This window comes from Haemorhous mexicanus, chromosome 8 (assembly GCF_027477595.1).
Source record: "Haemorhous mexicanus isolate bHaeMex1 chromosome 8, bHaeMex1.pri, whole genome shotgun sequence".
NCBI lineage: Eukaryota > Metazoa > Chordata > Aves > Passeriformes > Fringillidae > Haemorhous > Haemorhous mexicanus.
Window position 1 is genome coordinate 998339 of NC_082348.1, and position 27163 is coordinate 1025501.

General features: G+C 50.1%; 1 protein-coding gene across 1 annotated transcript in view; it reads right to left on the reverse strand.

The window, feature by feature from the left end:
• Positions 1 to 7543: 7543 nt before the first annotated feature.
• The window catches only part of KCNJ3 (potassium inwardly rectifying channel subfamily J member 3), a 31015-nt gene continuing 11395 nt past the window's right edge, over positions 7544 to 27163 (reverse strand). The window contains exon 3 of the mRNA XM_059852447.1: positions 7544 to 8171. Within this exon, the coding sequence (XP_059708430.1) occupies positions 7585 to 8171 (587 nt within the window). The 3' untranslated portion in view covers positions 7544 to 7584. The remainder of the gene's footprint in view (positions 8172 to 27163) is intronic.

The following is a 27163-nucleotide window of genomic DNA, read 5'->3' on the forward strand; positions in this document are numbered from 1 at the left end:
GTACAGATAACAGGGCTCTGCAATCACCTGTAAATTGGGTGTGTATTTGGGAGCTATCCCATAATAAACACACACTTTGTAACTCTAAACTGGCAGAGAACTTTTGTCCATCACAGTTGGATATCAGTACCAGATCAATATCCATATTGGGAATGGGATGTACCCAAGTTATCAATGTGCATTTGTATTTTGGGTATTCAATACCTGTACAGATAAAAGGGCTCTGCAATCACCTGTAAATGGCAGTGTGTATTTGGGAGTTATCTCACAATAAACACACACTTTGTAACTCTAAACTGTCAGAGAGTTTTTGGATATCAGTACCAGATCAATATCCATCTTGGGAATGGGATGTACCAAAGTATCAATATTTGTATTTTGGGTATTCAATACCTGGATAGATAACAGGGCTCTGCAATCACCTGTAAATTGGGTGTGTGTTTGGGAGCTATCCCATAATAAACACACACTTTCTAACTCTAAACTGTCAGAGAGTTTTTGTCTGTCACAGTTGGATATCAGTACCAGATCAATATCCATACTGGGAATGGGATGTACCCAAGTTATCAATATTTGTATTTTGGGTATTCAATACCTGTACAGATAACAGGGCTCTGCAATCACCTGTAAATTGGGTGTGTATTTGGGAGCTATCCCATAATAAACACACACTTTGTAACTCTAAACTGGCAGAGAACTTTTGTCCATCACAGTTGGATATCAGTACCAGATCAATATCCATATTGGGAATGGGATGTACCCAAGTTATCAATGTGCATTTGTATTTTGGGTATTCAATACCTGTACAGATAAAAGGGCTCTGCAATCACCTGTAAATGGCAGTGTGTATTTGGGAGTTATCTCACAATAAACACACACTTTGTAACTCTAAACTGTCAGAGAGTTTTTGGATATCAGTACCAGATCAATATCCATCTTGGGAATGGGATGTACCAAAGTATCAATATTTGTATTTTGGGTATTCAATACCTGGATAGATAACAGGGCTCTGCAATCACCTGTAAATTGGGTGTGTGTTTGGGAGCTATCCCATAATAAACACACACTTTATAACTCTAAACTGTCAGAGAGTTTTTGTCTGTCACAGTTGGATATCAGTACCAGATCAATATCCATTTTGGGAATGGGATGTACCCAAGTTATCAATATTTGTATTTTGGGTATTCAATACCTGTACAGATAACAGGGCTCTGCAATCACCTGTAAATGGCAGTGTGTATTTGGGAGCTATCCCATAATAAACACACCCTTTGTAACTCTAAACTGTCAGAGAGTTTTTGGATATCAGTACCAGATCAATATCCACATTGGGAATGGGATCTACCAAAGGTATCAATATTTGTATTTTGAGTATTCAATACTTGGATAGATAACAGGGCTCTGCAATCACCTGTAAATTGGGTGTGTATTTGGGAGCTATCCCATAATAAACACACACTTTGTAACTCTAAACTGTCGGAGAGTTTTTGGATGTCTGTACCAGATCAATATCCATATTGGGAATGGGATGTACCAAAGTATCAATATTTCTATTTTGGGTATTCAATGCTCAGATAAAAGGGCTCTGGAATCACCTGTAAATTGGGTGTGTATTTAGGAGCTATCCCATAATAAACACACACTTTGTAACTCTAAACTGGCAGAGAGTTTTTGGATATCAGTACCAGATCAATATCCACACTGGGAATGGGATGTACCAAAGTATCAATATTTATATTTTGGGTATTCAATACCTGGATAGATAACAGGGCTCTGCAATCACCTGTAAATTGGGTGTGTATTTGGGAGCTATCCCATAATAAACACACACTTTGTAACTCTAAACTGTCAGAGAATTTTTGGATATCAGTACCAGATCAATATCCATGTTGGGAATGGGATGTACCCAAGTTATCAATGTGCATTTGTATTTTGGGTATTCAATACCTGGATAGATAACAGGGCTCTGCAATCACCTGTAAATGGCAGTGTGTGTTTGGGAGCTATCCCATAATAAACACACACTTTCTAACTCTAAACTGTCAGAGAGCTTTTGGATATCAGTACCAGATCAATATCCATATTGGGAATGGGATGTACCAAAGATATCAATATTTGTATTTTGGGTATTCAATACCTGGATAGATAACAGGGCTCTGGAATCACCTGTAAATTGGGTGTGTATTTAGGAGCTATCCCATAATAAACACACACTTTCTATCTCTAAACTGTCAGAGAGTTTTTGGATATCAGTACCAGATCAATATCCATATTGGGAATGGGATGTACCAAAGTATCAATATTTGTATTTTGGGTATTCAATACCTGCACAGATAACAGGGCTCTGCAATCACCTGTAAATGGCAGTGTGTATTTGGGAGCTATCCCATAATAAACACACCCTTTCTAACTCTAAACTGGCAGAGAGTTTTTGGATATCAGTACCAGATCAATATCCACATTGGGAATGGGATGTACCAAAGTTATCAATATTTATATTTTGGGTATTCAATACCTGGATAGATAACAGGGCTGTGCAATCACCTGTATATTGGGGTGTGTGTTTGGGAGCTATCCCATAATAAACACACACTTTGTAACTCTAAACTGTCAGAGAGTTTTTGGATATCAGTACCAGATCAATATCCATACTGGGAATGGGATGTACCCAAGTTATCAATGTGCATTTGTATTTTGGGTATTCAATATTTGGATAGATAACAGGGCTCTGCAATCACCTGGAAATTGGGTGTGTATTTGGGAGCTATCCCATAATAAACACACACTTTCTAACTCTAAACTGTCAGAGAATTTTTGTCCATCACAGTTGGATATCGGTACCAGATCAATATCCGTATTTTTAATAAATCAAGGACAAGGAAAATCCCTGAGGAGCTCCCAGGGAGAGAATCCCACAGGCTGAGGCTGGAAAAGCCTTCCAAGAGCACAGAGTCCCACATTCCCAGTACTGCCCTGTCCCCAGTGCCACATCCACAGGGCTCTGAAACCCCTGCTGCGATGGGGACTCCACCTCAGCACCTTTTCCTGAAGGAATTGCCCCAAAATCCACCCTGAGCTGCCCTGGGCCTTTGATTTTTACCCCACCCCAAAGGTGAGAGGAGGAAGTTGGGGAGTTTGTTATTGGTAATTTTATTAAAGTGACAAAAGGGGGGACAAGTGACAAATGCCTAAAAACCACCCCAGTCTGGGCCAGTTTAACAAAGCTGGTGGTAAAGCCGAGCTTTGCAGCCTCAATCCAAGATTTGGTTTTACTCTAGAACTCAAACCAGACTTGAACATTTATCCAGGGAGACACTGCATGCCCAAAAACGCTTTTATTTCTTTTATTTCTTTAATTTTAATTGAAATATTTACAATTTCCAGGAGAATCCAAGCGGGAATTCAGCAGGAGAGAACACAGACCGGCTGTGCAATCAATCAATCAATCCATCAATCAATCAATCATTGTTAATTACAGTTCTCTTTAATGAGCAGAAGCAAGGCTGGGTTCAGATGTTGATAAATTAATTAAAATAAAGCGAGCACACCATGAAAATGAAATATGAGCACGAGCAAGTCCCTAAAATAAATAAATATGGACAGGTGGCTGTGCTTGTACCTCAATCCCGGCCACAAACCTCGGGAATGCTGCATCCAGCAGGGATGGATTGAAAATCCAACAAGCCCGGGCCCCCCAGCCCCCAGACTGGGTTTTGCCACTGCAATAATTCCCTTAACATTTGCTTTTTTGGCACGTTTTCATTTAAAAATCAGAATTTTCCAGTTGATCCCAACTTGATGTTTTTATTGCATTAAGTGAGGCTCCTTTTCCAGTTTTTGCCCCACTTCCAGGGGGGCTTTGGAGGGTTTTTCCCACCTCCAGCTCTTCTCCCTGGAATGTTCTCCATTCAGTTTGTGGAGAAACCCCTGGGGGACCCCAAATTGCTGTGCCAGAGTCAGGAAATACAATGGAATGAAATGGGATAGGATGGGATAGGACAGGATATGGAAAAGAGAAAATAGAATAGAATTAGAAAATTATTCACAGAATATAGAATATAGATAATAGAATAGAATATAGAATATAGAATAGAATAGAATATAAAATATAGAATAGAATAGGATTAATAGAATTTAGAATAGAATAGAATATAGAATATAGAATAGAATAGGATTAACTGAATATAAAATATAAAATAGAATAGGATTAATAGAATAGGATGAATAGAATAGAATAGAATAGAATAGAATAGAATAGAATATATAGAATAGAATAGAATATGATTAATAGAATATAGAATAGAATAGAATAGAATAGAATAGAATAGAATAGAATAGAATAGAATATAGAATAGAATAGGATTAATTGAACATAAAATATAGAATAGAATAGAATAGAATAGAATAGAATAGAATAGAATAGAATAGAGAAAATAGAACATAATTTTAATTAGAAGTTAAAATAGAATTAAAGTTGGAATAGAGTTAATACAGACTAGAACAAGACTAGCTTAAGAATAAGAATAGGAAATAGAATATATTAAGAAGAGAATGAGAATAAAAATAGATCAAGAATAAGAATAGGAAATAGAATAGAGTAAGAGATTAGCATAAAATAAAGTAGGATAGAAAATAGAATAAAATAGAACAAAATTAGAATGGAATAGGAATAAAAATAGAGTAAAGAACAGAATAAAGGATAGAATAGTAATGGGTTAAGAATAATAAAAGAATAAAGAAAAAGAATTAGAATAGAAAATAAAATAAGAACTAGAATAGAATTAGAATAGAATAAGAGGAAGAATAAAAATAAGAATAAAAACCAAGAAAGAATAGAATAGAATAGAATAGAATAGAATAGAATAGAATAGAATAGAATAGAATAAGAAGAATAATTATGATATATTAGAAAATAAGAAAGAATAGAATAGAATAGAATAGAATAGAATAGAATAGAATAGAATAGAATAGAATAGAATAGAATAGAGAAAATAGAACATAATTTTAATTAGAAGTTAAAATAGAATTAAAGTTGGAATAGAGTTAATACAGACTAGAACAAGACTAGCTTAAGAATAAGAATAGGAAATAGAATATATTAAGAAGAGAATGAGAATAAAAATAGATCAAGAATAAGAATAGGAAATAGAATAGAGTAAGAGATTAGCATAAAATAAAGTAGGATAGAAAATAGAATAAAATAGAACAAAATTAGAATGGAATAGGAATAAAAATAGAGTAAAGAACAGAATAAAGGATAGAATAGTAATGGGTTAAGAATAATAAAAGAATAAAGAAAAAGAATTAGAATAGAAAATAAAATAAGAACTAGAATAGAATTAGAATAGAATAAGAGGAAGAATAAAAATAAGAATAAAAACCAAGAAAGAATAGAATAGAATAGAATAGAATAGAATAGAATAGAATAGAATAGAATAAGAAGAATAATTATGATATATTAGAAAATAAGAAAGAATAGAATAAAATAGAATAGAATAGAATAGAATAGAATAGAATAGAATAGAATAGAATGAATAAGAATAAGACAAATAATTAGAATAGAAAATAAGAATGAATAGAATAGAATAGAATAGAATAGAATAGAATAGAATAGAATAGAATAGAATTAATAAGAATAAGGAAATAATTAGAATATATTAGAAAATAAGAAAATAGAATAGAATAGAATTAATAAGAATAAGAAAAATCATTCGAATAGATTAGAAAATAAAAAAGAATAGAATAGAATAGAATAGAATAGAATAGAATAGAATAGAATAGAATAGAATTAAGAATAAGAATAAGTTAAGAAACAAACTAGAATAAGGAAAACCAATAGAATTAGAATCTAATAAGAAAAGAATAAGAGTAAGATCAGGATACACCATGGGAAGGAACTCTGGGAATTGTCCAGTGTCCTCAGGGTACAAGTGACAGTCACACACTGACACTTCCAGGGACACTGGCTGAGCCAGCTCCAGCAGTCCTGGGCTTCCAAGTCCTTATTCCATGCCAGCATCTGTAAAATCCCAATTTTTTCCTCAAAACCCATCAGCTCTGTCGTTAATTATCCAGCAATGCTGGCATGGCTGCAAGGGGAGCCAGAGGTGCCCATCCAGGGATGCTCCTCTGCCCAGGAGCACCTGGATGTGATCCCAAGGGTTTCACCCACGGGATGGCACCCGGAGCCCTGCTCCTGCTGGGGGGCCTGTGCCACCCAACCCCTGATGGTGCCACCCATTGCTCCATCTATCCCAAACCTCCTCTGAGCAGCCTCTGGGAAGGCCCCAAACACAGCCCAGGGGGTCCACAGGCACCTCAACCCTCTGGATTTTGGGGAGGTGCTCCCCCACCTGCAGGCCTCATCACAGAGCCCACCCTGCCTTGATCCAGGTGGGCAGAGGAAACCCAAACACAGGAAACCCAAACACAGCCACAGAAGAATCCCAGGAAACCCAAACACACTCACAGAGGAATCCCAGGAAACCCAAACACAGCCACAGAGGAATCCCAGGAAACCCAAACACAGCCACAGAGGAATCAATCCCAGCACTTCCACATTCCTCCAAGGTGTGGCTCACCCTGGAGCCCCCGGGGTGACCTGCAGCTCAGAACAAGGCCAAACAGCGCTTTCACCACAAAAAGCAGCGAGGAATGAGGCTCGTGAGCACCCTGCCCTGCCTGGCAGGGAAATCCAGGCCCAGAGGGATGGGGGAATCAGGGCTCTGCTTTTGGGGTGCAGTTCTTCCAAGAGAAGAGCCTGCTTGGCACCATGGGCACATTCAGCTTTTTTCATGGTTGGCTGTTTCAGCATCCAGAGAAATCAAGCACATCCTGCTGATTTTCTTCCACATATAAATCACAAAGATTTTATAAAAATGTTACTAATAGTACCTAAAGTGTGAAGGCGAGTCATTTATTTATCACTTTGCCCCAGGCTAAAGAATACAAGTTTCTTTTCTAAACAAAGCCTGATGAAATACAGATTTTTATTTTTTCCCCCGGTATTTTTCCTGGTGGCTTTGACACAGGGAACAACCCCCCCACCCCCAAAAAAAAAAACCTGAAAGCAAACTAGAGACCAGCAGTGGATTTAGGGCGAGCAGATTCGATGTGAGGGGTGAACTAAAACACCTCCTTGGAGGAAAAAAAAAAACCCACATGCAGCAAACAACTCGGGTGAGCAAATCACGACCCACGGCAGGAAAAAAACAAACCCCAAACGCTTTCAGCTCAAGCTCAGCTTCCCCTGCAAGTTCCCCACTCCGTGTTGTCCCTATTCCCTCGGGAAGGCAGGGCCAGGGAGGCCCCTCCGCGTGTTTTTCGGGGTACAGAGTATAAATACAGGAGGAGTCATGCCACGGACGAGATGCAGAGATTGCACACGGTTATTGCATGCGCTGGGATCGGACGTGCCGAGGACGCGGCCCTCGCTCGGAGCCCCGCGGGACGCTCCCGACTCCTGGAGCGCCGAGCCCACCCCGGCTCCCCCGAGCCCACCCGGCTCCCCCGAGCCCACCCCGGCCCCTGGGCGGCCCCGAGCCCCCGGCAGCCCCCGCTGCCCTCCTGGCAGTCCCAGCCGTGTTATGTGAAGCGGTCGGAATTCATTTTGCGCAGTTTGGGCGGGAGGTTCCCCTCCATCCTGCCGCCGCCCCCCGAGAGCTTCTGCAGCTTGGGGGGCAGCTCTGCCACCGACTGGCTCATGGGATCCGACATCATCTTGGTGGTCTTAGAGCCCAGTTTCTCCTCGGAGTTGCCGGGCACCGAGCTGATGCGCTGGAGTTTCATGGGCAGATCGCCCATGCTGTAGGCCTTCTCCGAGGTGGTGGAGCTCATCCTGAGCAGTTTTTTTGGGAAGTCATCCCTCCCGGTGATTTTCTGCAGTTTTGAGGGCAGCTTTGTGCCCACCTCGTCGAGCCCATCCAGGCACTCCACGGAGTTGTTCCTCTCCTTGCTGTTGCTGACGGCGGGCGGGATCAGGGGCGAGGACATGAGGAGCATCTCCTCCTGCTCCTTCACGCTGTAGGGCGGGGTGGGCACCTCGAACGTGGCGTGGAACTGGGAATAATCCACCTTGAAGAACCCTTCCTCCAAGGAGATCACCGGGAAGAAGCGATGGCCCCAGAGCACCTCGTCCTCCGTGTAGGATGTCCTGGCTTGGCACGTCATCCCTGCAAGGAGAAGGGAGGAAAAGCTTCCAGCAGTCCCGGGAAATTGGGGATGCACAGAAATCCTTCAGCACTTCCATGAAATGGATTTTATGGGTTTAAATGTATTTAAAAAAAAAGCATTGGCCTGCCCTTTTTTGGAGGAAATGATGCACCAGGGGAGGTTTGGTTGGATATTAGGGAAAATTCCTTCATGGAAAGGGCTGCCTAAGGCAGTAGTGGAGTCCCCATCCCTGGAGGGATTTCAAAGCCCTGTGGATGTGGCACCTGGGCACGTGGGCCAGTGGCCTGATGGTTGGACTTGATGGCTTCAAAGGTCTTTTCCAACCCTAAGGATTCTGTGATTTTGGATACTACAGCTGTTAAATCATCGCTTCCGAGGGGAAAGGAGCCAACACCAGCGGAAGGGGCAGAACTGAGGAATTCCTGCCTACATTTACAGAGCCTTTCTGAAGGTGCTGCTGCCAAAGGGGCACCAGGGCTACCTGAGAACCCTGGCACTGAGGCAGCAGGAGCTGAAAGGGCAAATGGGACTTGTCAGATCCTAAAGTATTCCTCAGTTATTCCATAGTCCTAAGTCATTCCATGTTTCCCTCATATCCACGAACGCACACAAAACCAGCCCCTCATCAGCACACTCCAACCCATCAGCAAGTCCTACAAAATACATTTATTCCTCCTCAAAGGCCTCACCAGCAATCTGCTCCCACATCCATCACTGCCAGGCTGGGATCCAGCTCCGAAAGATTAACAGGCAATAAAATCCATGACTAAGAGGCACAACATTGCCCTTCCTCTTCCTCCCACTGTGGAGAAAAGTCCCCTCAAGCACCAGACCTGGCCACCCTGGTGACCCCTGGGAATCAGAGGGAGATGATGTTCATGGATTGCTGGAGGCTTCCAGAAGAAATCCTGCTTTTTTTCATTATTATTATTATTATTATTATTATTATTACTGGGAATCAGAGGGAGATGATGTTCATGGATTGCTGGAGGCTTCCAGAAGAAATCCTGCTTTTTTTCATTATTATTATTATTATTATTATTATTATTACTGGGAATCAGAGGGAGATGATGTTCATGGATTGCTGGAGGCTTCCAGAAGAAATCCTGCTTTTTTTCATTATTATTATTATTATTATTATTGTTATTACTGGGAATCAGAGGGAGATGATGTTCATGGATTGCTGGAAGCTTCCAGAAGAAATCCTGCTTTTTTTCATTATTATTACTATTATTATTATTATTATTACTGGGAATCAGAGGGAGATGATGTTCATGGATTGCTGGAAGCTTCCAGAAGAAATCCTGGTTTTTTTCATTATTATTATTATTATTATTATCATTATTATTATTATTTTTAACCACTCTCTGTAGAAATCTGCAAATAGAACTATGCTGCCACTTGCTCCTCACGCAGCCAAGTGGAAATGTGACATTTGGATTTCAGGAAGCTCCATCCACCTCTGCAAACACATCCCCTGCCTGGCTCACCAGGAGCCAGGAGAAAAGGAAAGGAACTTGGGAAGGCACAGGAAAAACAACAGCGGGGCTGCAGCGGTGGGGAGTGGGATGGAACGTGACACATGGCCAGGAAAATTCCAGTTCATCCCACTTGGTGCTACTGCTGATGGAATCAGTGCTGGCTTCGCTGCTGATCACAAGACAAAACTCTGTTTCCCACTTTATCCCTTGGGAGGAAAATGTGAATCTGGGGTTTTTAGCACTGGATGCTGCTCCCACTGCCAGGGAGGCCTCACATCTGCAGGAGCACACCTGGAGCCACCCCACAGCCTCACCCAGGACATATTCTGTACTTCCCAGTGAATTTCCAACCAGAGCCCAGGTGCTCCTGCTTATGGAGTGGAGTGGAAGCAATCCTGTTCCCAAAGGGCTTAGGAAAAACCTGCAGTTCTGAGAGCAATGGCAATTTGAGTGAGTTCCTCTTGCAGCTGTGCCCCTCGCTCTGCAGCTGCTCAGGAGCAGCTTCATCAGCAGATCCCAGAGCCTCCCCTCTGAGCCTCAGCCCTGACCCCAGCTGGGACTTCCTTAGGGACTGAAAGTGGGATTCCACGTCTTCATCCATATGCACATCTGTATCCCCATCCACATCTGCATCCATATCCACATCTGCATTTCTGTCCCCTTCTGCATCTGCATCCACATCCTCATGCCCTTCTGCATCCCCATCTCCAGACACAGATCCACCTGCATTCCCGTTCCCATTCCCATCCAAATTCCCACTCAAATTCAAATCCCAATCTCCATCCTCATCTGCACCAGCATTCCCATCCCCTGTCCCACGTCCATCCCCATTCCCATCCCAGGCAATCCCATGGCAATGTCCCAAGGGCTATTTCCACCTCCTGCCCCACAGTCCTGCCTCTCCCAGCAGGCTTTCCAAGGAGGAATTCTCTACCCACTATTACCATGGGAAAATTCATCAGCAGAATCTCAGGAAAACCAGCTGCAGATTCTGTCTCATTCCCACATCAGCTCACTGGAGGGGAAAATATCTGCAGGAATATCATTTGTCTTTCAGATCTGTTTATCTCCCTCCCAACAAACCCAAGGGCACAAATTATTTAAGAGCCTCTCAGGGTGAAGAGCAGCAGCCAATATTCCCAACGCTCTTGGGAACACACATCAGCCAGCTGACAGTGCTGAGAGGTGCTACCATGGCCAGGACGAGAAATCAATTCCCAGCTTTTCTTCCAGCTCTGCTGTGTTTTCCAGCTTTTCCTTTGTGTTCTGTTCTCTCAGCAACGCCTCAGCCCCAGCTCTGAGCTCTCAGTGTTGCTCTGCTGTTCCACACTTGTATTCCAGCAACAACAGAACCCCACAATGGTTTGTGTGGGAAGGAATCTTAAAAACAAAACCATCCCATCCCATCCCACCCTTTCCATGGCAGGGACACCTCTCACCATCCCAGGCTGCTCCAGCCCCAGTGTTCCAGCCTGGCCTTGGGCACTGCCAGGGATCCAGGGGCACCCCCAGCTGCTCTGGCAATCCCAGCCCAGCCAGCAATTCCCAGTTCCCAGTCTCCCACCCATCCCTGCCCTCTGGCACTGGGAGCCATTCCCTGGCTCCTGTCCCTCCATCCTTGTCCCCAGTCCCTCTCCAGCTCTCCTGGAGCCCCTTCAGGCCCTGCCAGGGGCTCTGAGCTCTGCCTGGAGCCTTCCCTCATCCAGGGGAACATTCCCAGCTCTCCCAGGCTGGCTCCAGAGCAGAGGGGCTCCATCCAACCCCAAATCCATGAGCATTTCCATGTTTTCCCACAGACAGAGCAGGATCAGTCACATGCTCCCCACCTCCACCAGCCCTTCTGATAACCACCCCAGGATTATTTTCCATGAATTTTCCTCATGGATATCCCTCCCTCCTGGCTCCCAGTGTTCCGTTCCTGCTGTTGGCATGGAAGGGTTTTCATTTTTTGAGCTTTTTCCCCTCAGGAGTTCCCCCTCAGCAGGGCCCGCGGCCTGCGCTGCTCTGAGGCCTGCACCCGGCCACGGGCCTGCTCCCATCTTCCCAACTTCTCCCCACAATTAATAACCACTCGCAGGATAAATTCCCAGTCCAGCTCGGGAGCACACAGGCTGCCTGCAGTGGAATTATTTATTATGGAATTAAGCAGCCGTTTGTCAAAGGAAAAGGCTTTGGAGCGTTTTGTTCCCTGCTCCCAGCTCAGCCCCCCTCACCGAGGCCTCAGGGAACCAGCAAAGCTCTGCCTGCGCACCAATCCCACCTGAGCAGGTACGACAATTCCAGTAGAAATACCCCAAAACATCCAATAAGCCCCTTCTCCATCGCCTCAAAACCAGGGAGTGCTTTTTGTGCACGTGGGGAGCCCAGAGGAGCTGTGGCTGCCCCATCCCTAAAAGTGTCCAAGGCCACTTGGGGTAACCTGGGATGGTGGAAGGTGTCCAACCATCCAATTAAGGATCATCCTCAATTTCCCTTCCATTCCAAGCCATTCCACAACTCTGTGACTCGCTGTCAGCCCAGCTCATTGCTGCATTCCCAGATTAATGAGGGGGCAGATGGAGGCCAAAAAAAAAAAAGCCGTAAATAAATGCTTCGACTAATTCCACCCTCTAATAATCCTCCAATTACTTCCAAATTTCCAAAGGGCCCAGATGGAGCTGGCTGTTTTCTAGAGCTCATCATAAATTGCCTTGAAAAGAATCCCAGCCCTGTTATTTATCCCATTTGATCCCGAGGTTGGCCGCTGCCTGGGAAATCACGGATCATTAATCAGCTTTTAACAGCTCCCCCCTGCCCTGGGAGAGGCTTCAGAAGCAATTCTGGCACCCAAAGGTTCCCTGGCTCTTTCCCTCTCCAAAGGAATGCCAGAAATGTCACCTTCAGCCGTTGGAATGCAGTTAGCTGGACACAGGGACACACCGGGTGTCCTTCCCAATGGGGAAAAGTTCATCCCCATCAGCGGGGAAAGAGGGAATGAATTGGGAATTACAGCAACTCACAGCACGGGGTCCCAACGGCCACAAACAGGGCATCTCTGTGTCCTGGCATTGGCAGGGAGAGGCACCCCAGCAGGAATTCCTGGCCAAAAGACACAAATATCTTTATTTTGTCAGGTTTTTACCTTTTTCCTCAGGAAGAGCTCCTGCCCTGCAGGTTAAAACCCCCGGAGCTGAGCCAGGGGCTCCTCCCTGTGCACTCTTGGGGGGATGATTTGCCTTAAACCTGCAGCTTACCTGTAAAACCTCCAAAATACCAGTGAAAAATTAATCACACAGCAAAGTCTGATGGATTTCTGCCAACTGAGCTAATTCAGAGCTGTAATTTAAGGCCCATGAAGGGAAGAGGAAAACCTGATTAGGATTTGATATAAGAACATACAACACAGCCTCTGCTCTTGTAGGACTGAGGGAGGATTGGCTGCTGCAGGGAAAAGGATTCCCACAGCAACCTCTCCTCTTCCAGGAGTGCAGGAGAAATGACGGGACCTTGGGATGGTTTGGGTCAGAGGGGAAATCAAGGATCAGAAATCAGGATTCATCCCACCCCTGCCATGGGCAGGGACACCACCCCAGGCTGCTCCAAGCCCCATCCAGCCTGGCCTGGGATGATTCCAGGGATGCAGGGGCAGCCACAGCTTCACCCCAAACACAGGGACAGCAGCTGGTTCATCCCATTTACCTGAGGAAAGCTGATAAATTGGATAACTGATAAATGGGATATCCTGATGTTCACATCTGCAGCGGTGACAGATTGTTACCATGTTATTTTCTAAAAAAATCTTCTTTGCCCAGGAGTTTTCTCCTGAGAAGCCCCAGAAAAGAAATGTAAACAATATTTATCTGATGGCTCTGAAATGTGGTCTGGAGGTTGCTCACTAATAGGTGCATCTTTAATTGGTTCCATGTGGATTGTTTTTAATTAATGACCAATTCCAGCCAGCTGTGTCAGACTCTCTGCTCAGTCACGGGTTTTTACTATTCACTCTTTTCTAGCTTTCTGTTGCCTTTATCTTTCTTTAGTATAGCTTTAGTATAGCATTTCTATTAATATAATATCATAAAATAATAAATCAGCCTTCTAAGAACATGGAGTCACATTCTCACCTCTCACCTCATCCTGGGGACCCTCTCACAACACCACAACAGATGGCTGAGATCTGCAGTCAGCCAGAAAATGGGGACACCAACAGGGCTCAGCCCCCAGCCCAGGGGGGTTTCAGCTCCCAGGCTCTCCCTGTCCCCCTGCATTCTCCATGGCAGTTCAGCTGGCAGGCTGGGAAGGGCTCCTGAGCAGCACAGACAGCGTGGGGCTGCAGCTCCAGCACCTCCACCTCCCTGGGAACAGCAGCAGCAGCTATTTCTGGCATTAACATTTCCCCAGCACCAGCACAAGGCTGGTCCCTGATTAAAGTGATGATGGCTTGGAGTGCTCCAGAATGTTCTGGCAGTCGTGGCCAGGGAGCTGGGAATGTTCTCCTGGAGAGGGGAAAGGTCCAGGGAGAGCTCAGAGCCCCTGGCAGGGCCTGAAGGGGCTCCAGGAGAGCTGGAGAGGGACTGGGGACAAGGATGGAGGGACAGGAGCCAGGGAATGGCTCCCAGTGCCAGAGGGCAGGGATGGGTGGGAGATTGGGAATTGCTCCCTGAGAGGATGCTGAGCCAATTTTTTCATAAAAACACACTTTGGTTAAAGAGAAAAAACCCCATCATTTCCTGAAATGGAAGACACAAAACATGTCCTAAAGGTACCAAGCACAAAACCCCTTGATGAATCCATGAAAATACCACAGAATCCCAGGATTATCTGGGTGGGAAGATGATGAAAGACCATCTAATTCCAACCCGTGGGCAGGGACACCTTGCATTATCCCAAGCCCTGTCCAGCCTGGCCTTGGACACTCGCAGGGATCCAGGGGCAGCCACAGCTGCTCTGGGAATTTGAATCCCTGGGAATTCCAACACACACAGATTTAACACACGAAGGTCTGTGTGCAGAAGGGAGCCAAGATGATCTCCAAGATCCCTTCCAACCCAAACCATTCCATGATCCCATGCTCCCGTGGCTCCAGACCACACTCCTGTCAGTCAGACATGGTTTTATCCCAAACACTTTATTTCTCCTCACCCTGGGGAGCAATCCAGGCTCCTGCCCTGCTCCTCAGTTCAGCCACGTTGTTTATCTCCATTCCATAAATACCTCCTGCGTTATTCCCACTGTCCTCCCGGAGCACTCCTGACATTTAAACAGAGCCATGACACCAAAGGTATTCTCCTTATCAGCCAGGCCTCTTCCAGGGGCACTTTTTAATCCTCACACCCCCAGATTTCCCTGGCACCCTCAGCAGTCCATCCTGGTGTTTGCCAGGACCATCCTTAGCCCAAATCACGGCAGGTTCTCAAAATCCCATGGGAGCAGCCCAGGAAAGCATGTCCTGCTCCTGCTCCCATATCCAGGGCTGCAATGGGCTGCTGGCAGGCCAGGAACCTCCCTTTATTTTGTACCAAAAAAAAAAGGGGAAAATGAAAGTTTGGCAGCCTCCAGGGCTGCCCTTCCTGGCCTGGAGCTGGGCTGTCCACCCTTTTGGAAAAGCAGAGGCAGGAGCAGTTATCTGGATCAGACATTCCCTGCAATAACACACATTCCACGCAATAATTAATCCTGGCTGAGAAATCTGCCCTGCTATTTTTATCCTCTCCTGATTTTTTTTTTTAATCCCAGCCCCAGGCTCCGCTCCCCTTCCCCGCAGCCGGAATGCGTCAGGGCCCATCCCAGCCCCTGCAGCTCCTTCCTCGGAGCAGGCTCCTTTCCCAGAGCCATCTGCCACCTCCCCAGGTTTGCATCACTGCCTCCCACCCGCCTGGGACTGACTCAGCAGCGCCAGAAGGGCAGCACTGCACTCCTGCCCCACGCAGCTCCTGCTGGGGAGCACCGGGAAGGGCAGGGGAAAGGGATGGGAATGGGAGTGGGAACGGATCCCCTCTCCTTGGGTGGGGACATTCCCAGGCAGCTGGGGACATGGGTAAAGTGGGGTGTGGATAAAAACTGGCATTGCCCATCCATGCCCTGGAAAAACGCAGCAGGTGCTCTCCAGAGCTCCCATCAGCCCCCAGTATTCCCAGATTTTTCCTGACTGCACAGCCCTATGGAAACAATCCTTATGCTGAACAGAGAATTCCAGAGCGCTTTGGGTTGGAAGAGAAATTAAGGATCATCCCAATCCACCCCTGCCAGGGGCAGGGAACAACTTCCACTGTCCCAGGCTGCTCCAAGAACTGTCCAACCTGGTCAGGACCCTGCCAGGGATCCAGGGCAGCCACAGCTTCTCTGGGAATCTGTGCCAGGCAAAAACTCCTCCATGGAAAGGGCTGTCCAGCCTGGCAGTCCCCATCCCAGGAGGAATTCCAGAGCCCTGTGGATGTGGGGACATGGGGCTGTGGTGGCCTGGGCAGTCTGGGAATGGTTGGACTCCATGGCCTCACAGGGATTTTCCTAAAAAAAAGAGCTGGTTCTGCTTTTCATGGAATTTGGGCTTCAAAGTGCAGCTGGAAGTGAGGGGATTCATTTGTAGCTCGATTTTGGGAATGGTGGGGAAGAGCCACAGGGAGAAAGGAATGTTCTGTTAAATCCCAGGAGACTGGGAGGTCAGAGCAAACACCTGAGGGAAGTCTGGGGACAGTGAGAAAAGGGGGAAAAAAAAAAAGATATTTACAATAATTCCTGCTCTCCAGACCAGAACATTTGCATTGTGAGGCTGAGCCCAGCCCTCCCCTCCCCTCTCACAGCCCCTCCTCCAAACACCCACCCGGCCATATGGGCTCAGCACCAAAATAGAGCTTCCCTCTGCAGCCCCAAAAACACCCTGGGGGAGCCAGAGACGCCTTCCCGGATGGAAAATCCAGCTCTCCTCACATGGAAAGGGACAGTTTACTGGGGTGGACACAGGGCCACGCAGGCAGAGCATTCCTGGGCTCCAGGATCTGGGGATGATCCCTGAGTGCTGCCAGAGGGAGACCTGCTCCACAGCAGCATCCCAGCCTGCAGCCACCCCATGGAAAAGGGATGGCTGGGAGACTGATTGAAATAGAACAGGGAGTCAGCAGCCACCTTCTGAGCTGAAAATAACCTGGATCAACGTCAGGGGTGGTGCAGAGAGGGATCACCTGCCTCTGACCATCCAGAGAAGTTGTGGAATCCCCATCCCTGGCAGTGTCCAAGGTTGGATGGGGCTTGGAGCACCCTGGGACAGGGGAAGGTGTCCCTGCAGGGTGAGCTTTAGGGTCCCTCTCCACCCAAACCAGTCTGGGATTCCATGGTTCACAGAAGGCAGCAGGGAGCTGTGTTTGGGAATAACCTCTCAGGATTTAGTGCTGCTGGTTTAACACAGGGACTGATTTGCTGAGTCTCTTAAAACATGGAACATTTTTGAGGTCATCAATTCATGCCCAGAACTGCTTCCAACACAGCTGCTCTGTGATTCCTGCCCCTCTCCTGCAGCCTCAGCTTGGCCAAGGAATTCAAGGGGAGAACCCCAGATCCATCCTGGGAGAGGGAAAACAGCCAGAGCTGTGCAGGGAGTGGGCACATTCCCAAGAGCTCCAGGAGGGTCTGGACAGCACTGCCAGGGGTGCCCAGGGTGGGAATTTGGGGTGTCTGTGCAGGGCCAGGGGCTGGATCCATGATCCTGTGGGTCCCTTCCAGCCCTGATACTCCACAATTCTCTGCAAACCTCACTCAACAACCCCTCAGATTTAAAACCAATATTTATAAATCAAGACCCCCCAATATTTAAAACTCCTGGAGAACACGGGCTGCACTCCCGTGTTCCCAGGCTATCCCAGGGCTGGATCCAGGGGATGAGCCCAGAGCCTGCCAAAGGGGACCAGCAGCCCTGCCAACCCCAAACTCCTCTTCTGAGGGATCCTCCTGCTCCTCCGTGCCCAGACAGCTGCTGAGGCTGTGCTTGAGCAGCTTTCCCAGCTCCTCACCTGCATCCATCTGTCTGGCACTGGGAACATCCCAGCTGCCCTTCCCAGCACCTCCCAGCCCAGAACAGCTCCTGTCCTGCACCTCAGAGCCCTGCACAGCTGGAACACCACATCTGTGCACTAAACACGGATTGTGGCACACAGCTGGCAGGAGGGGCTGCCAAACACTCCCTGCAAAGGGAGGATCACTGCCAGCCCGGTGGTTGGGGCTGCAAGAGGCTCTTCAGGAATCCACACACTCCTTGCTGGGCCATAGATATACAAATATATGCAAATATCACGGAATGACAGACTCCCAGCGCGGTTTGGGTTGGGAAGGACAGTAAATCCCACCCCATCCCACCCCCTGCCACGGGCAGGGACACCTCCCACTATCCCAGGTTGCACCAGCCTGGCCTGGAGCACTCCCAGGGATGGGGCAGTTCCCCCTTTCCCTGCAGTGAGCAGAGATCTCACTGGGACTCCCCGACTTGGAAAACCCTTTTCCCTAGGAAAAATTTCCCAAACAGCACCTCCACGCCCTCAGCAATTCCATGTTGGATTCTCCCCCTTGGTGACACATTTTCCTGAGCCCCAGGTGACCCAGGTGCAGCACGAGGTGCTCACCATCCCTCCACAGCACCCTCACACCTGTCCCGAGGAGAGCCCACATCCCAGAACACCCAGGACAAGAATCCCACACCCCAGAACACCTGGGACGAGGATCCCACACCCCAGAACACCTGGGACAAGGAGAGCCCACATCCCAGAACACCTGGGACGAGGATCCCACATCCCAGAACACCTGGGACGAGGATCCCACACCCCAGAACACCTGGGACGAGGATCCCACATCCCAGCACACCTGGGACGAGGATCCCACATCCCAGAACACCTGGGACGAGGATCCCACATCCCAGCACACCTGGGACAAGGATCCCACACCCCAGAACACCTGGGACGAGGATCCCACATCCCAGAACACCTGGGACGAGGATCCCACATTCCAGAACACCTGGGACGAGGATCCCACATCCCAGAACACCTGGGACGAGGATCCCACATCCCAGAACACCTGGGACGAGGATCCCACATCCCAGAACACCTGGGACGAGGATCCCACATTCCAGAACACCCAGGACAAGGATCCCACACCCCAGAACACCTGGGATGAGGAGGCCCCACACCCCAGAACACCTGGGACGAGGATCCCACATCCCAGAACACCTGGGATGAGGAGGCCCCACACCCCAGAACACATGGGACGAGGATCCCACATCCCAGAACACCTGGGATGAGGAGGCCCCACACCCCAGAACACCTGGGACGAGGATCCCACATCCCACAGGCCCCACACCTCCTGCAGCAGAGGCAGAGGAGGCTCAGAGCTGCTGGATGCTGCTCCCTCCCCGTGGCTCAGATCCCAGGGTGGCACAGGGAGATGGTTTCCTGCAGGAGGGAGGGAGGGAGGGAGGCAGTCCTGACCCCAGCCCGCAGCCAGGGAGGTTAATTAGGGCCCCTATCCCTGGGGATGTGATGTCATCCAGCAGGCTCCTTATTCCCAGGAGGATCAATCTGCCACATCCCGAGCTGCACAAATACCCACATGCCTGCCAGGGGTTTCTAATTTTACATCCAAGCCTTGCCTGCCATCCCCATCGTGCTGATTTAGCTCTCCCCAGGCTGGCTTAAAAGCCTCCGAGTCTGGAGCAGTTTTGCCATTTTAGGGAAAACGATGCCTTTTATTTCCTGCAGGTTTCAGAAGCGTTTGGGATTTATGACACTGGCAGTTCTGGCCAGGGCTCTTTGCCTTTCCCATCCCAAATGTCAGGGAGCTGCTCTGCTTCCAGGAAAAACCCTGGTGGGCTGCAGAGGTGCTGCCACACCTTCACAGGGTCCCAGCCTGGTTTGGGTGGGAAGGGACCTTAAATCCCATCCCATTCCAGCCCTGCCATGGCAGGGACACCTCCCACTGTCCCAGGCTGCTGCAGCCTGGCACTGGACACTCCCAGGGATCCAGGGCCATCCGTGGAATAACCTGTGCCAGGGCCTGCCCACCCTCCCAGCCAGGAATTCCCAACTCCCAATCTCCATCCATCCCTGCCCTCTGGCAGTGGAAGCCATTCCCTGGGTCCTGTCACTTCTTACCCCAGCTCCCTCTCCAGCTCTCCTGGAGCCCTTCTCATCTCTGGAAGTGTCCCAGGCCAGGCTGGAGCACCCTGGGATAGTGGAAAGGGTCAGGGGTGGGCTGGGGTGGCCTCTAAGATCCCTTCCCACCCAAGCCGGCCTGAAATTCTGCGATTTACATTCTTAAAGCTCTCTGGGTAGGAGCCACTGCTGCTCATTTCCCCTTCTTTCTCCAACCCCATCATTCCCAGCTGGGGATGAACAGGGAGGAGGCCCCAGAGCAGGAAGCCACAGCCACCCCACCCCACCATCCCAGCCCCTCCACACCCCCAAAGGGCATTCCAGAGGGAATTGCCTTTGCAGCAGCAGCCCCCCAGAGCCCCCCAGAGCACACCTGGCCCAGCCCCACCTCGGTGCTCCGGGGCCAGCAGCAGCGCTGGAACGTGGAGCCCACTCCCTGAAAATCATTAATTGCTTTGTTTGTGTTGCCCGGCTTCTCAGGCTGATCTGCTCAGCACTAATGAGCCATTAACTCCCAATTAGGAGCCTCTCTCGGAGCGCAGCTCTAATTCCAGGCAGTCCTGCTGATGAATTAATTACCAGGTGAGCTCAGCTGCTGCCTCAGAGCCCCAGCAGCCAGGGAATGGCATTCCCCAAACTCTGCTCCTGGAGACACGTTCCTGAGGGAGCACAGACACACCGACAGCAATCCCAGCGTGAGGGATCCCAAATCCATCCAGTGCCACCCCTGCCATGGCAGGGACACCTCCCACCACCCCAGGCTGCTCCAGCCCAGCCCTGGACATTTCCAGGGATCCAGGGGCAGCCACAGCTTCCCTGGGAATTCTATTCCAGGGCTTCAGCATCCTCAGAGCCAGGAATTCCGTCCCAACATCCCACCTACAGTGGAAATCTGGGATGCTTTCACAGGCATCATGGACCAGGCTACAACTCCAGGCATGTTTTTCATGCAGCTTTTAAATTCTTGACCTCTTCCAGGTAAAAAAACAAACAAACAAAAAAAAAAAAAACACCAACCAAACAAAAAAACACACCAAAAAAAAAATCTCTTTTTTTGTTCTGGCTGAGGACATTGGCACAAAGCACTCCATGAATTTTTCTGAGTTTCCCATGAATTTTTCTGAGTTTCCCATGAATTTTTCTGAGTTTCCCATGAATTTTTCTGAGTTTCCCATGAATTTTTCTGAGTTTCCCAGCCCTGCCCGGGTCTGGCTGCTGAGCAGCCCTGGGAGGAGCAGGCACGGGCAGGGAAATCGTGGGCAATATTAAATATAAATCCCAGCCTCTGCATCACACAGAGCTCTGAACAGAGTCAGCAATGCCCCACCGGGGGAAATCCCAGCCCCAGCTCCCTGCCCCGGGAATTTAAAGGGTCTGCAGCACAAGGAGGAGCAGGAAAGGCTCCAGAGGGACACCGTGAATGTGCTCAGCAGCACGGGAAAAAAGAGGGGAAGAGTAATGCTATGGAATAAAAAGGGAAAAGGGATGGATCATTCACAGGGATCATGGGCTGGAATTCCCAGAGCAGCTGGGGCTGGATCCCTGGACATGCCCAAGGCCAGGCTGGACATTGGGGTTGGAGCAGCCTGGCACAGTGGGAGGTGTCCCTGCCATGGCAGGGGTGGCACTGGGTGGGCTTTAATGTCCCTTCCAGCCCAACCCATTCCATGACCCTGTGATTCCCTGATCTTTACTGCCCTTGCACTCACAGCATATTTTCAGTTTAAAATATTCCAGTTCTTGGTTACAGCGACCCCAAAACCACCCCAGGAGCCAGAGCCAGCCCCACTCATGCCCACCTCCAGCCCTGGGGGGGCCAAACCCGGGCACAGAGAGCAGGAAGATGGAGCCAGCCCAGCTCCTAAATCACAATCAGCGCTGCCTGTCCCGGGTGATTTGTCTGGGGATGGCCTGCAGCCACAGATCAATATCTTAACGAGCAGAGGAAATCTCAGCAGGAACATTGCTGCTCCGAGAGGCTCCAGCTCCATTCATCTCTGCACCTCGGCCTTATCTCCCCCCAGACCTGTCCCAGTGGAGCAGGAGGTGATTCCTGAGGGGGCTGGGGTGCCTGGCTCACCCCAGAGCAGCCGTGGGACCTCTAAGCATCCCAAAGTCATCACTGCCAGGAAGCCCAGAACATGGGAGGGGTTGGGAAGGGAGCCTAAATCCCATCCCACCCACCTTTGGACACCTCCCATTGTCCCAGGGTGCTCCAACCTGGCCTTGGGCACTTCCAGGGGCAGCCACAGCTTCTCTGGGAATGTGTGCCAGGGCATCCCCACCCTCCCAGCCAGCAATTCCTTCCCAATATCCCATCTAAATCCCCCCCAATCCTTCAGTTAAAAGCCATTCCCTCTTGTCCTTGGCACACAGTGGCTCACACAGTGGCTCCTTGAATCATTATCCCTTCTGACAAAGCCTGAGCAGAACGAATCCTTGCAGGCAATACATGGAATAAATCCCAAACAGGAGCAGGAATTCCAGCAGGAGGGGCAGGGCAGAGGCTCAGAGCAGATCCAGGAGCTGGGTTAGCACAGGGTGACTGATTCCAGCCCAGGCTGCATCCTGCCTGGGCTGGAATCAATCACAGCCCCACACAGGTAAGGGCTGACCCAGCTCTGCTCCACAGCCAATAAACCTCTGGATAAACTGACTCCATGGAGCATTTTCCTGTCTGGGGGCACAACTGTTTGTCTCCTTGTTGTTTGTTTTCAATCCTGCCAGAGCTGAATGCAGGGGCAGCCCCAGCTGCTCTGGGCACCCTGTGCCAGGGCCTGCCCACCCTCCCAGCCAGGAATTCCCAATTCCCAATCTCCCACCCATCCCTGCCCTCTGGCACTGGGAGCCATTCCCTGGCTCCTGTCCCTCCATCCTTGTCCCCAGCCCCTCTCCAGCTCTCCTGGAGCCCCTTCAGGCCCTGCCAGGGGCTCTGAGCTCTGCCTGGAGCCTTCCCTCATCCAGGGGAGCATTCCCAGCTCTCCCAGCCTGGCTCCAGAGGGGCTCCAGCCCTGGAACATCTCCAGGCTCCTCTGGCTCTATCCAGCAGCTCCAGGTCCCTCTGCTGTGGGAGCCCAGGGCTGGGGCAGCTCTGCAGGTGGGCTCTCACCTGAGCACAGGGGCACAGGGCAGAATCCCCCCTTTCCTGCAGGTCCCAGACTCCAGAGGCACCTGGACACGCTGACCCAGTGCCCTGCTCCTGGAGCCCATCCCAGGTTTGGTGTGAAATCCTGGGGCTCATCCCCAGCACAGGGCTGAGCCTGCTCTGCTGGGAGCTCTGGGATTTGCTCATCCCCTGCTCAGTGTGTCCAGAGCTGCAGAGAGTCACTGAGGCTGGAGAACAAGGACAAGGAGGCTGAAATGAATATTGCAATTAGAGGAGGGAGCTGTTCCCAGCATCCCCAGAGCTCTCCCGGTGCTGGAATGGCACAGACAGCTCCAAACCTTTGGAGCCCTGCCACGGTCACTGATGGGCTTGGTTTGGGCTCCCAGGTTCCCTCAGAGCACTGCACATGATCATCTCCCCTGGCTGCCTCCAAGGGCAGCTCAGGGCCCAGTAAAAGGGCCAGCCTCTGCCTCCATTCCCCAGGAAGGGAGCTGGGATCAGCCAGGAGTGGGCAGGGCTGCAGCCCCTCACCCCTTCCTCCTGCCCCTGCCCCACAAACTCCTCAAACCCCCACAAACCCCACAAACCCCTCAAACCCCCACAAACCCCTCAAACCCCCTCAAACCCAGCCCAGAGCACAGGGAAGGGAGGCAGGAGCAGCCCCCAGCCCTCCAGGCTCTCTCCAGCCCGAGCACAGCCTTCCCCTCCATGAATTCCCAATTCCTCCTGACGTTTTTGATGACTCTCCTGGAATGTCCCAGCGTTTTACCCACGCCAGGCCTCTCCCCCCTCTCCTGCCAACCACTTTTATCATCACTGAGCTCACAGCAGCCTCGGTGCAGCCTGATTGTGTAACACACCAGCAGCTAAACCAGCACTTTTCTCTTAAACCTCACCTTCAAATCACCCCCAGAACCAGCAGCAGGCACAAAGCAAGGCCTGGACCACAACTGGTTTCTGTCACCCATAAACTGGGAGTGCCCAGCTGGGACAAACCTGGCTGCAAAGTGTCACACGGGGAAAACAAGGAGGCCAGGCTCGGGTTCTTCCCTTAGGATGAGCCCCAGGAGGTGTGGATGCTTGGGAAGGGCTGGAGTGGGATGGGAGAGAGGGGCTGGGAGGGAAATGGGCTGGGGAATCCCTGAGGGAGCTGGGAAGGGGCTGGAGAATTCCTGAGGGAACTGGGAAGGGGCTGGAGAATCCCTGAGGGAGCTGGGAAGGGGCTGGAGAATCCCTGAGGGAGCTGGGAAGGGGCTGGAGAATCCCTGAGGGGGCTGGGAAGGGGCTGGAGAATCCCTGAGGGAGCTGGGAAGGGGCTGGAGAATCCCTGAGGGAGCTGGGAAGGGGCTGGAGAATCCCTGAGGGGGCTGGGAAGGGGCTCAGCCTGGAGCAAAGGAGGATCCCCAGGGATCTTTTCCCTCTCTGGAATTCCCTGCCAGGAGGGGACAGCCAGGGGGATTTGGGATCATTCCAGGGAGCAGGGACAGGAGCAGAGGGAACGGCCTCAGGCTGGCCCAGGGCAGCTCAGGGTGGATTTTGGGGCAATTCCTTCAGGAAAAGGTGCTCAGGTGGAGTCCCCATCCCTGCAGGGATTTTTTGTGCTCCTCACCCCACAGCACATCCCAATCCCCAGAGAATTCCAGGGGTTCAAAGCCCCCAGAAGGCAGAGGAAACCCAGAGCTAACCTCGAGGAGAGCTCAGGAGTTTGTGCCTTTCCAAAAGGAGACCTTGAGCATGGCTGCTCCAGGATTGCAACTGCTCTGGGAAGGGCAGTTCAGCTGGAATTGTGGAATTCCAGAGGGGTTTAGGCTGGAAAAGCCTCTCAGAGCATGGAGTCCAACCATGCCCAGCACTGCCCAGGACACCCTGCCCCATGTCCCCAGTGCCACATCCACAGGGCTGTGAAACCCCTGCAGGGATGGGGACTCTGCCAGGCCTGGACAGCCCTATCCATGAAGAAATGTTCCCAAATATCCAACCCAAACCTCCCCTGGTGCAGCCTAAGGCCATTCCCAAGCCAGGATCCCTCAGGAGAGCAAGCCTGCGAGGAAACACCTGGGAGAGAGCTGGAATATTCAACAGCCCCTGCTTGTGCAGAGCTGGAAGAAAGGAATAACAAAGACCAGAATATCCAGGCCAAGGAACAGGTATCCATGGAAAAGCCAGCTGGGCATTCCTGGAGCAGCACATCTGCCCCAGGCACGGAGCCTGCTGCAGATTATTGGAACAAGAAATAAAGAACACTGAGGAGGGATCTGACCAAAACCTCGACAGCAGCATCCACAGCTCCCTGAGGGCAAATATCCAGGGAAAGCTGCTCTGCCAGAGGGTCCAGCAGGTACCTCAGGGGTGGGAAGGAGCTGCTACAGAGAAAAAATGGCTCAGATTTCACTGGAATGAAGGATTCAAGGAGTCCTGCCTGACAAGGACAGAGGGAATGGCTTCAAATGGAAGGATTTAGGTTGATTTAGGTGGGATATTGGGAAGGAATTCCTGGCTGGGAGCGTGGGAGGGGCTGGCATGGAATTCCCAGAGCAGCTGGGGCTGCCCCTGGATCCCTGGCAGTGCCCAAGGCCAGGCTGGATGACCTGGAATAGTGGGAGGTGTCCTTGGCCATGGAATGGGATGGGATCTAAGGTCCCTTCCATCCCAAACCATTCCAGGCTCCTGTGAATCAGCACCACTCGAGCAGTGAGGGTTTTATCTGTCCATGAATTTCTCCAGGAGGAGCACTCTGGGGCTCTATTTAGCCAGCAGCATCCCCACATCACAGCACTCCAGGAAAAATTCCAGCCCTCTGCCTTCCCCATTCCCACCCCCCCATTCCCAAACCCCCCTCCAGCTGCAGCAGGAATATTCCCCTTTTCCCTGCTCCACCCCCCAGCTCCTGGCAGCAGGTGCAGAGCCACAGCAGAGATGGAGCTTTGGTGCTCCCAAAATCATTGTTCCAGCTCAGCCTCCCACAGCAATCCCTGGAAAAATGGGGCTCCACGGGGAGCCTGCTGCTCCAGAGGCTGTGGGAGCTGCACGAGGAGCTGCTCGAGCAGAAGGAATCCTGCTTGATCAGGCGTGAGCAGGGAATTTGGGCAGGGACTGCAGCTCAGTGCCTGCTCGCTGGGATCATCCACGGGGAGAGGGAGAGGGAAAGGGAAAAAGGAAAAAAGGGAAAAGGAAAAAAGGGGAAGGGAAAAAAGGGAGAGGGAAAAAAGGGAGAGGGGAAAAAGGGAAAGGGAAAAAAGGGGAAGGGAAAAAAGGGAGAGGGAAAAAAGGGAAAGGGAAAAAAGGGAGAGGGAAAAAAGGACAAGGGAAAAAAAGGAAAGGGAAAAAAGGGAGAGGGAAAAAAGGGAAAGGGAAAAAAGGGAGAGGGAAAAAAGGGAAAAGGGAAAAAGGGAGAGGGAAAAAAGGGAGAGGGAAAAAGGGAGAGGGGAAAAAAGGACAAGGGAAAAAAGGGAAAGGGAAAAAAGGGGAAGGGAAAAAAGGGAAAGGGAAAAAAGGGAAAGGGAGGAGAAGGAGAAGGAGAAGGAGAAGGAGAAGGAGAAGGAGAAGGAGAAGGAGAAGGAGAAGGAGAAGGAGAAGGAGAAGGAGAAGGAGAAGGAGAAGGAGAAGGAGAAGGAGAAGGAGAAGGAGAAGGAGAAGGAGAAGGAGAAGGAGAAGGAGAAGGAGAAGGAGAAGGAGGAGGAGGAGGAGGAGGAGGAGGAGGAGGAGGAGGAGGAGGAGGAGAAGGAGAAGGAGAAGGAGAAGGAGAAGGAGAAGGAGAAGGAGAAGGAGAAGGAGAAGGAGAAGGAGAAGGAGAAGGAGAAGGAGAAGGAGAAGGAGAAGGAGAAGGAGAAGGAGAAGGAGAAGGAGAAGGAGAAGGAGGAGAAGGAACTCCTGCCCAGCTCCAGGTCAAAATCCCTCCCAGCTCTCTCTCCTGGGCCTCCAAAGAGATCTCAGGGAGAAGAGGAGGGGGCAGGAAGGGCTGATGCAGGGAAATGGGGGATTTGGGGAATTGCTGCCTCTGGCAGGAGGAGGGAGCATTATCCAAGATAAAGTTATGTAAGGGATGGATCCCATGATCCCAGGCTGCTCTGGCTTGGGAGAGACCCTAAATCCCACCCCATCCCAGCCCTGCCATGTCCCACCTCCCACTGTCCCAGGGCTCCAGCCTGGCCCGGGACACCTCCAGGGATTTGTTGTTACCCAAGTCTCCTCTCCCACCAGACACTTCCCTGCATTTCCCCAGCACATTCCACCTTTTCCTCAGCTTTAAAAATCCCTTTTCCCCCTTTCCCAGCCCAGCAGCTCCAGGGGGGCAG